Source organism: Cephus cinctus, unplaced genomic scaffold (genome assembly GCF_000341935.2).
Source record: "Cephus cinctus unplaced genomic scaffold, Ccin1 Ccin1_scaffold0455, whole genome shotgun sequence".
NCBI classification, from domain to species: domain Eukaryota; kingdom Metazoa; phylum Arthropoda; class Insecta; order Hymenoptera; family Cephidae; genus Cephus; species Cephus cinctus.
In genome coordinates, this window is record NW_014333132.1 from 251 (window position 1) to 12,506 (window position 12,256).

The window sequence follows — 12,256 nt, forward strand, 5'->3', positions numbered from 1 at the left end:
GAATTTCTGCCTCCTGAACGATATTCCATCAGTAATTAAGGATATTGTAAGTTATCGTTATCTGACGGAACCTTTTAAAACATTTACTGCTGTCTTCAGTTGATATATTTTCAGTCGATTGACGTTATACTTATCCACTAACCTACCCAGTCTTCGAGGTTTAAACATTCCACCGTAACCCAACCTAACCTAATTTACTTTAATGGTCCATGCTATATTGATATACGACGATACGGTATCCGCTAGTGGGGCATCTGTGCGTAAGTGGGCCGTGGACATCTGGCTCGACGACGATTTCAATCTGTGTGCAAGTGGGCCGTGGGCATCTGGGTCAATGAAGATTTCATTGCGTGCGCAAGTGGTCCGTGGGTAACTTGGTCCGTGGGCAAGTGGGCGGTGGGTAAGTGGTCGGTGCGCATCTTGGTCCCTCCCTTCTATGTCATTGTGAGAGCAGCCTTAGATCAAATAAAAATTTGGTGTGAGCGATTGCTTCATGTACAAAATGCATTTGATTGTGTTGTGTATTTGTAAATTATCAACACTATCCAGAGTACCCAGAGTACACATAGCTAAAAAAGGAAAAGCAGCCAGCGCCATCCATCATGTGAAAAAGTAATTGGACGTGCCAAAGCGTCGTTAGCTGTGTTCTTTCTTGAACACTTTGGACTTCCACGTGCGACATCTATGGGACTATGGCGAAGGACACACATACGTACACGTGTACACACGCGCTCCATATGAATGGCTGTTATACTTTTCGTGCGAGCTAAAAACTTAATAATTATATACTATAGTGAAAGCAGCCTTACATTAAAAAAATTATAGAGCAATGAAAACTGTTGGTGTCACAGACCTTATGTCATGGCCTAAGGCACTAAAAATAGCTATGACAGACTAGGGTTAAATGTTTTGTTACGTCCGCGTGGAAAATCAGATCCTACGTACGTGTCCTATGTCTAGCCATTAGGACTAAACAGTGGGGTCTGGTTTTTATCACATAGCGACCCTAGGATATGGTTATCTAACATATGGGTTCTAGGTCTACGGACGTGGGCTATGTCTAGCCATTGGAAGACTAAACAGTGGGGTCTGGTTTTTATCACATAGCGACCCTAGGATATGGTTATCTAACATATGGGTTCTAGGTCTACGGACAATGAATCGAGCCTAACGGGAAATGTTTATAGAAAACGTATTTAGTCTATGGTTTGACCGTTATTAACGTTATTTATGCAGAGCATATGCGGACGCTCCCAACTTTATGACTCCATGACCCTTCCTGGAAAACCCCACTAAAAACTCCTTATTCATTTACAAAGAAGTCATCCTCATCCAATCCTGATCCAGAAATTCTTTTACCCTTATGCAGAGTACCCCCGCCAAAATTCCCAGCACCAATGAATTAATTTCTTTAACCACTCCATGCTCTTTTTCTTAAAAATTTCTCTAGCTGAACCAATAGTAATAATCCCTAACCCTACTCCAACAATCCACCCCGGCTAACCAACATCCCTAATTTTTTCCAAGTCTCACTCTCATTCTCCGCTGGTCCGTCAGACAGTTTAGAAAAAACAGTTTTACGCTCTTCTGTTCACTAAATACAATTATCAGTTCACTCCAATTTATCAGTTGAAATTGCTTTCGCTTATACTTTAACTAATATTTTTCGTAGAGTTTGTTGTCAGTGCATCAAGTTTATAATAAACCATACTCATTTATTCACATAATTTTGCTCTTATACATATAATTTCTGCCTGAACCAACTTTTTTCTACACCGCAGACATCTTCAGTAACCGCTGCAGAATCAAGGTAAGCACAATCAATTATTATTGGTGATGGTACTCTTTAATTTTTGCTGAATTATCATAAATGTTAGACTTCCTAGGTTCAATTGTTTAGTTGGTGATGGTTTTCATTTGTTTAGACACTTTCAAATCAATCCTAGCAAATATCCAGTTCAATTTATCCTTCCCTTGGTAATTAGAAGCATAGCCCAATCCCGAGTAAAGTGCGCAAGCATTGACTCAAAACAGGGCAAAGTTATAGTATATTACGATTCGGTAAAGGCACCAGTCTAAGCCTCCATTCTGGTTCGGACGTAACATACGTAAATTTTTGGGGGCTCAGTCAGGATCTCAATTGCTAATGATTACCAGGGAGGTATGAATATAAGATCAAAGTCAAAGAAAGAGCAAGTAGTATAAGTTGAGGGGTTCTGGATATAGATTCCTGCACCGACATAATCAATCCTCGAACTTGAATTTGAAATATCTCTCGATGCTATTGAAAAAAGTAAACTTTTAATTGGAATATTTTGTTAACAACTATGATTTTAAATATGGTCTGAAAGTTATCCTAAGTGTCAAATTATAACGTTACACAAAAAAATGCGCTCCTATTAAACGTTACCGAAATAAACTAATTTTTGGTAATAGAATGTTGTCTTCCACATTTTAATTTATTTATTTCGTAATTCTTAATGATAGCAATAAGAACGATACTTAAAAAATTGTCTTCTTGCACTTTATGTTTCATCCATTGTTTGTTAAGAGATCAGCTTCAAAAATATTATCACCATTGGAAACAATATTAAAATGTGCATCGACAATCTCAGAATTTGGTAGATTTCCAGCTGAAACAATATTTAAATTCGCGTAAAATATTATACATATAGCACATACAAGGTTTCTCAGAATAACTTTTCATCTGGTAAATGGGCAATAGCTGCAAGTTCCCTCTTTTCGGGAGGGTACTCGGCGGACTTCCAGCTATCGCCCACTTTCCGGATGAAAAACAGTTCTAGGACACCCTGTAGTAAAACCATATATTTATTTTTATAGAAAATAAGACATATGCCATTAGTAGTTAAACTATATGATATGATGAGTTCTGTATCTGCTAACTTACTGCAATACGGTGAACCGTAATGTGTATTAACGATAAATGTTCCTCTCGCTGCATAATTTTCCGCTTGTTGACCAATTACCATACATGATTCTAGATTACAATTTTCGGACGAATTGCTATATCCGCTAAAAAAATAAAATTAGATTTCCTTGGCTATTTATGATAAAAACTATTCTGACAAGTATATATCCGATAAAAACTTTGTCAAATTGTTATAATAGATATAATGATACAGGTGCGGATTAAATAAATATTTACGTACGATCTTTTAGACCATTTTTGTCCTATAAATGAGCAATTAGGATTTTTCAGGGCTTCGATGTAGTAATCTACGGCTCGATCATGCGAGCAACCTGGTTCTACAAAAAAAGATATTTATAATGAAGCGAAGAGAATGGAACCTAAAAACTATTGTGAATATATTATATTTTATGCATTTGTGATACCTACTCTTTAATAAACAACTTGGTTGAAACTCCCCTCCATTTACGAAAATATCCACGTGACCGACTGGCTCCTGAAGTCCAAAAATGTGTGAAGTGTGAATAATATCCACAAATGTAGCATCACTCCTATCAAGCCTTTCAGTCCAGTTTAATTTACGAAAAAGAGGACCAGCAGGATCTAATCCTAAATTTTTCCATTTGAACAACACAGTTAACACCTTAATCATAGGCATTTTTACTTTAGGTGAAAAATTAAAATTTTACCTGTAATTCGCCCGAGAGTTCCAATTTGATTTATTTGTAAATGCTTTCCAACAAAGCCGCACACATGAGCACCTAGACTGTGCCCTAACATCCAAATATTTGTCAAACTTACATGATAATTTTTTACCAATATTTTGATACACCTAAAAATAATATATTATGAAATGTTTTCCTACATATTCTAAATAAAAAATGTATTATTTTACTTGGTTTACCTGGCTACGTATTCTCCGACTTGTTTGGTATTGACTGTAGCGAAACGGTATGATTGAACATTCAAAAAGTCGATTTTCTCTGAACATGCACCAACTTGCCAATCCACGGAGAAGACATTTAATGGTTCCTGAAATTTTTAAGAAAAGAAATTAAAACTAAAAATGAAAAATGCAGAAATAAAAGGACGTAGAAATTCAATGTTTTCTGGAAGAGATGATACAAACATGTTTTAGTAGAGCTTTAACCGTATCATTTATCCAGTTTTTGGTACCATCTGATAAGAATCCATGAATAATAAAAATGGTTTTCAAGGAACAGTTGATTGGTAATTCCATGGTGGTTAAGTTGACTTCAATTCCACTGATACCTCTATAGCAATAATTGAAAACTGATAAATTTAAAAATTCCTACGCGAGGTTAAGGGGCGCCTGGTTTGCGAACTTGAAAAAAAATCAATGTTTCTTTTCTTGTATTTTCTTTAGTTGTATGTGTCGAGAATGTTTTTCTAATAGGTTTTTCCGATATTCGCTAAATTCAAATAGTTAGTTGCATTGTCATGATGAAGATATTATTATTGATGTCAGACATGGATATCGATTAATTCATTTTATTTCAGTGTTTGTTGCAATAAAGTCATCTTTTCATATGTAAATCGTGTAGAATAAAGTATAACTCTTTATAGATCGATATTTCTGAGCTTAGGTTTTAATATTAGCCTCAAGTAAAGACTACTTTTTTATAAACCCGAAAACTCATTCTAAATGTTTCAACTCAATTTTCTCAAAACAACATCGTTTGATCGCGTAAACGTGCTTCCTCAGAAATTAACTATCCAATTGGCCTAACATTTTAATCGCACATAAAATTATGACCCTTTATTATCCAAACCAAAAACAGTAATAATTTGTGATATATTTTTATAATGGCAATAAATGCGATAATTTTCAGGTGAATATTCATCACCTTTCTTTTTAAATTCACCATTTTCATATTTTTTAATATTATTATTTCGTAGCAACACTTATTTAAAATAAAACCATGTAAAATTTTTTTAAAAAGTCTAGAAGAGCAGAAACCGCGTCAACCAAATTAAAAGAGGTTTGTACCGAATTGTCTTCAACGGACTGTATGTATAATATCATTATATATATATATACTCCAAAAAAATAGATACTCCGTAAATAATTATAAAGATATTTGTGAAATGTCAAGTCGATGTATTGTTTGGTTTTCTCTAAAAAAAAATTTCCCAAAAATACTTATTGTTCACTGCTGTAAACCAGATGCCCCCCTTGATATTGAAATTTTATTTTACCTTGAAAAAAAAAGGAGTCTCGTTTTATTGGCACCAAGAGTGCAATCGGAAAGAAAAAATAACAGGTTTCTTCTTACATATTCAGCAACGCCTTGTAAAGTGGAGCCTGTACAAAATATATAAATGAGAATTGGAAGATTACGTATTATATGACTATTATTAAATCAAAATTACCGAAAACTTTGCTATCGTATAAATTAATGATATAGAAACTAAATAAAACAATATAGACGATCTTCATTCTCGTATGAACTTATAAGTGAATCCGTTATTGCAATATACAAAGATTGAGTAGCTAACTCAGACTGTCAAGAAACAGATTACAAAGTTCCATGTTATATCATACTCATGATGACGTTGAATTATTAATCATCTATTTTTTTAACTAATCAAGAGAATGTAAGATAACCAAAACAGTTGGTACAGTCTCACACCAAGTACACATAGCGTAACAGAAATTAACCGAGTACACTAGACTCTCCATAACATCTCGGTCTAAGGGCTGCAGGAGAGGAAAATTTTGTGAATAAAGAAAGTTAAGGATGCTCCCACCCTAAATATTCTCTGCCTCTTCCTATCCCATACGTCTAGCGTTACATATGTGCACACATTTATGCATAGACATATACGTGAGTGCGTAGCGCTGGACGATCCAGTCGTGCAGCCGACGGAATGAAGAGGACACGGTAGTAGTGTTAGTAAGTGCACGTGTAGAGAGCAATGATTGTAAGCGGAAAGTAAGCGAACGACAAGTTATCGAAAGTCTACTGTATCTTATTTCCCTACTGCGTAAAGTGATAACTTATTATCACCTATAGATGGAGGAAAATTACGCGCAGATTCTTTTTATTATTAATATGTGCAGATTATAAACTTTTTTATAATTATTTTTTTGTAATTCTTTTTTATTTATACGTTTTATCTTAATAGTGAAGTCTAAAGTATTAAGCCTTGCAGTCTTCTTAGTAGAGTCTATATACGAGCATCCCAGCTCTACACGGGCGAACTCCACATGGCCCAGTAACAATTTTTACGAGGATTAAAATAGTGTACATATGAGACTGATTGTGTTAATTACTACAGCTTTCACGATATGTAGTGTTAAAGTCAGAAATTAATAATACGAATTTTTTAATGGTACTCCGGGTTTCAAAGCACCAGTTAGTCCGACAGTTGTTCTTGAAATTATCTTCGTCTCGTAAAACAATGGTGCAATAATTAGTATGTGCGCATGTTTAGTTTAGAAACCTTGGCAAACAAGCCGCAAGTTGAAACTTGCAATTAGCTTCCTCCGAATCGTAGTGTACGAAGTCCCTGTATGAAAAAGCATTTTCATTTTCTTTTAATCTTTGGCTTCTTCATAAATGAATCTTCATTTACTATCGAACCGCAAAATTTCGAAATGCTGCACAATTAGATCCGCTTGGCCGATCTTCGCCAAATTTCATATGTATTACGGCTAGATGATATTTCATACTTGCAGAGAATTGCGGTTTGATTCGTTGAAGTAAGCGTTAGTTACAGCAATAAATTTGATTTTTCGAAAAATCCAAAATATAAAATCAAAACTTCTCGATGGATTCGGCCCAAATGCAATACCAACCAACCTTGGATACAAATCTCTTTGTCAAGAACTATTTAGACGAGTATCACAAAATTTGTGATCGCTAGAGTGATAACGTCTTTTTTGGGGGAATTTGAAAACGACATAAAATCCGAGCCGCAGCTAGAATCATGACGAAAATTATATTTAATGAAGAGATTATAGAGCTGCATATGCCTGCAAAATTTGGGGGCTGCAGCTAAAACCGTTCTCGAGTTATACACGTTTGAATTTTGGGAGACCATTCACACACACACGCACACGCACACGCACACGCACACGCACACGCACGCGCGCGCACACACACACACACACACACACACACACACACACACACAAGACGAGTATCACAAAATTTGTGATCGCTAGAGTGATAACGTCTTTTTTGGGGGAATTTGAAAACGACATAAAATCCGAGCCGCAGCTAGAATCATGACGAAAATTATATTTAATGAAGAGATTATAGAGCTGCATATGCCTGCAAAATTTGGGGGCTGCAGCTAAAACCGTTCTCGAGTTATACACGTTTGAATTTTGGGAGACCATTCACACACACACGCACACGCACACGCACACGCACACGCACACGCACGCGCGCGCACACACACACACACACACACACACACACACACACACACACACACACACACACACACACACACACACACACACACACACACACACACACACACACACACACACACACACACACACACACACACACACACACACACACACACACACACACACACACACACACACACACACACACACACACACACACACACACACACACACACACACACACACACACACACACACACACACACACACACACACACACACACACACACACACACACACACACACACACACACACACACACACACACACACACACACACACACACACACACACACACACACACACACACACACACACACACACACACACACACACACACACACACACACACACACACACACACACACACACACACACACACACACACACACACACACACACACACACACACACACACACACACACACACACACACACACACACACACACACACACACACACACACACACACACACACACACACACACACACACACACACACACACACACACACACACACACACACACACACACACACACACACACACACACACACACACACACACACACACACACACACACACACACACACACACACACACACACACACACACACACACACACACACACACACACACACACACACACACACACACACACACACACACACACACACACACACACACACACACACACACACACACGCACGCACGCACGCACACACACACACGCGCGCGCGCGCACACACGCACACACACACACACACACACATCCAGACATTTTCTCTAAATGTGTTTTCTCGACGTTTTGGCACATTCTGAATATGGTGACATGAAAATCTCGAAAGAAAAATTTTCCACCGTTACATAGCTTCCTCTATGAGGAAGCAAATGGAGCAATTTCTAATTAGTATTCTACATTACTACCTACCCCGATGGTATTTTAGTTAAAAAGAATCATCGGCAAGCAAGCAAAGCGAGTGAAATCCAATACAATATTATAATGCTGTGAAGGGCCACGCCACTACTAATTATTTGTTTAGAATCAGGTGACCTCCAGTGTAAATTGCAATCTAAAAAATTCAATGTTATGATAATTAAAGCAATTAGCGCAATGAGCCTTATTCACTATTTTGCTCCTTGTAAGAAATACAACCATCGACATTTGTTAAATCAAGGGTCCGGAGAAATCCCAATTTCCCCTTATTCCGCATAGAGTTTTGCGTACATAGACGACCGCGTAAAAATAACCGTGTAGAATTTTCTTTGTAGAGTTATTATTTTGCTATTAACCCTTTGCACTGATAGGCGTCACTGCGGCGACATACATATTTAATACCACTCCATAGGTGCCGCAACAGCGACAGTTCTAATATTAACCATAATTAATCGTTATCTCACTGGCAGGAGGTGCAGTTCACTTGAGTACTTGGCGGATGATGCGACAATAATTGTATGCGTGTAATTTCGTGGGTTGGAATAATATTATATCAAAAAAATATGGAAACAGAAAATTATTGTGAAGATTGTGAATTATTCGCGGCGATACTAGAATAAATTTATTCGAGCTGTTGATAGATTATATTACAAAATTAGCTGGAGTATAAAGGGTGAAGTACCGTGTAGAATTGTCCCGTTTAGAATTAACCCTGTACAGTTCTTTCGTGTAGAACTAAGTGCTTCTGAGTTTTTTGCCTTTTCTGAAAGTTTAAAGTATTTAAAATACTCTCCTAAAAAATTATACCGTAACGTCCAATTAAAGTGGCACACTTGAATTTATGTGTATTTCTGGGAAACTATGACCAATTTTGAGAAACCAATGACATATTTTTTATGAAATTTCTTTCCCGCTCAACGGAAAAAGTTTTATCTCGGTCGGATACAAAATGGCCGAACGGCAGAGGTTGAAGTGAAATAGTGCATTTTGGGATTATGTGAAAATTTCGAGAACTAGTAGTTCCGGAATTAAATTTTTTCGAGGAGAACGAGGAGGACGAGGAGGACGAGGAGGAATAGGAGAAAGAGGACGAGGAGGAGGATTAAGAGGACGAGGACGACGACGACCGAATAATAAAACTGGGAGACAATAACTGATAGCTGAAATTGTTAATAACACTAGAACGACACAAAAGGGGATTCTAAAATTCAAATAGACTAGAGGCTTAATTTGACACTACGGAACGCACAGACGGGCCCAATTTATTAATAACAAGGAAAATGAATATAATGATTATAAAGAGAGTACGATAAGGAACAACGGCAATATTTTGAAATCCGGACGCTTTCGGAAACAACACGCACCTTGTGTAATATACACGCAATTTTCTAAATACCACAATATTTACTAAACTCGCTAACAAGTGGCCTATTTCCGGTCTTGTCCACAATATGTACCATTCTACGCTTCGCAATAATAACTAATCTTGACCTCGTGTCAGGAAACCTACTATAGAGATCCCGAATATTCCCGACTGGGAATCTAGATCTTTCCAGATTTTCTACGCGCGCTTATTCTATCCCATTATGAATAATCTCGAAGCCGGAATCAGTTCCGAAAACCCAGTTGAAACCCCTCACTGAAAATAGCAGTCAGCATATCCCCTTGCTGCCTTCTCACAATCTACGAATTTATCGCCGGAAAGAAGTATCATTACGCGGCCCTTACTTCATTAAAAACACAATCGAAACGATTGCGCGTAGCGTGGACTGAACAGGAAATTTCGAATGCAATATAATTTGACATGCTTCATTAATAACAAACCAAAAACTATAGACACTCCAGATAACCACTGTATTAACGAGCATCAGATATCAACGATCGTGCAAACGAAAGGCGACATGTGCTGTCTGGATCTATTGTCTGGTCCAGCAGCTAAACTTACGATCCCGTTTATCTCGATCAAGTACAAAATTTTTATGATTCGGTAGCGTTACTCACCCTGTATTGCCCTCTCTAACTCTAGTTCTTCCTTATCTATATCACACTCTTTCTCTCACTATTTCCTTACTACAAAAACACGTGGACTACACTCCTCACGTTCGTTTAGCTACACCGCAAGTGATGCTACCAGAACGCTCGTCCCCTAACGTGCCCTAGTGGCGCAGACAAATATCACCCTTGAGCTCAATCAAATTTGTGCTATCTCCTACGTCGCCCAATTCGCCCGCGATCTTCAATTGTTCTCTTCGAGCCTAGAAAAATAAATCCCAGCATCTTCTCCTCTTCTGGGCAATTCTAGTGTTTATTGACGGGGCGGGAATCACATCCGCACCATAACCCTCGTTGCGCCGCTCCAAATCACCACAGCAACCCCTGATGCATTCAGGATCCCAAAGAATCTCGCGGTGTTTTATTACGTAGGCAACCTCCTTCAGTGGTGCTCTACGATCGTGCTGGGACTTCTCCTGTTGGTTACGTGATGTCAATGCCGTAGTGCGTATTCGGTGGGTCAATCTGCCGTAGCCAGGGCCATCGTTGATATTTTGGTCGGTTCTCTTACGGGACCAACCCCTCCTTGTAAAATACAATATACAAACCCCGAAGGGAATAATTACACATTATTTATGCTAATTTTAATCTACGCTCGACGAAAATATTAGGTTAACTTGCGGACCTACCGGTATAGCTCTGTTTTTCGCCCATTTCCTACATGTTGTGATAGTGAGGGAGGAATGGGGGAAACCACGAGAGTTGTATAGTAACGGAAAGATTTTATTACTAATTATTATGTAAAACTTAAATCTAGCTTAGTCTAAGCATGCATGTCTTAACCTACGACAGGGATGCGTGGATGGGGTCTATCTGTCTCACCGCAAGTGAGTCACTGACTCTCTCTCTCTCTCTCTCTCTCTCTCTCTCTCTCTCTGCTCTCTGCTCTCTGCTCTCTGCTCTCTGCTCTCTGCTCTCTGCTCTCTGCTCTCTGCTCTCTGCTCTCTGCTCTCTGCTCTCTGCTCTCTGCTCTCTGCTCTCTGCTCTCTGCTCTCTGCTCTCTGCTCTCTGCTCTCTGCTCTCTGCTCTCTGCTCTCTGCTCTCTGCTCTCTGCTCTCTGCTCTCTGCTCTCTGCTCTCTGCTCTCTGCTCTCTGCTCTCTGCTCTCTGCTCTCTGCTCTCTGCTCTCTGCTCTCTGCTCTCTGCTCTCTGCTCTCTGCTCTCTGCTCTCTGCTCTCTGCTCTCTGCTCTCTGCTCTCTGCTCTCTGCTCTCTGCTCTCTGCTCTCTGCTCTCTGCTCTCTGCTCTCTGCTCTCTGCTCTCTGCTCTCTGCTCTCTGCTCTCTGCTCTCTGCTCTCTGCTCTCTGCTCTCTGCTCTCTGCTCTCTGCTCTCTGCTCTCTGCTCTCTGCTCTCTGCTCTCTGCTCTCTGCTCTCTGCTCTCTGCTCTCTGCTCTCTGCTCTCTGCTCTCTGCTCTCTGCTCTCTGCTCTCTGCTCTCTGCTCTCTGCTCTCTGCTCTCTGCTCTCTGCTCTCTGCTCTCTGCTCTCTGCTCTCTGCTCTCTGCTCTCTGCTCTCTGCTCTCTGCTCTCTGCTCTCTGCTCTCTGCTCTCTGCTCTCTGCTCTCTGCTCTCTGCTCTCTGCTCTCTGCTCTCTGCTCTCTGCTCTCTGCTCTCTGCTCTCTGCTCTCTGCTCTCTGCTCTCTGCTCTCTGCTCTCTGCTCTCTGCTCTCTGCTCTCTGCTCTCTGCTCTCTGCTCTCTGCTCTCTGCTCTCTGCTCTCTGCTCTCTGCTCTCTGCTCTCTGCTCTCTGCTCTCTGCTCTCTGCTCTCTGCTCTCTTTCTCTGTCTCTGTCAGGAGTAGACGTTTGGGAGATGAGCTGCTGTGAGAAGTGTTAATTAAACTCGGAAAGCAATACCGAAGTGTCTATAAAGTGGTGAAAGTGGAGAAGACTGCCTA

General features: G+C 39.5%; 1 protein-coding gene across 2 annotated transcripts; it reads right to left on the bottom strand.

Moving 5' to 3' along the window:
• Positions 1-2,440: 2,440 nt before the first annotated feature.
• Positions 2,441-5,479, bottom strand: LOC107267724 (phospholipase A1). Of its 2 annotated transcripts, XM_015739747.2 has the most exons (9): positions 5,324-5,479; positions 5,150-5,255; positions 4,059-4,203; positions 3,834-3,961; positions 3,619-3,761; positions 3,359-3,538; positions 3,171-3,267; positions 2,909-3,033; positions 2,441-2,633 (listed from the first exon to the last, which is right to left on the bottom strand). In XM_015739747.2, exons 1-9 carry the CDS (start codon positions 5,388-5,390, stop codon positions 2,533-2,535), a joined length of 1,092 nt encoding a protein of 363 aa, XP_015595233.1. In that variant the 5' UTR covers positions 5,391-5,479; the 3' UTR covers positions 2,441-2,532. The 2 variants fall into 2 exon arrangements, with proteins under 2 accessions (XP_015595233.1, XP_015595234.1); XM_015739748.2 differs by lacking the exon at positions 2,909-3,033.
• Between the last annotated feature and the right edge of the window lie 6,777 nt (positions 5,480-12,256).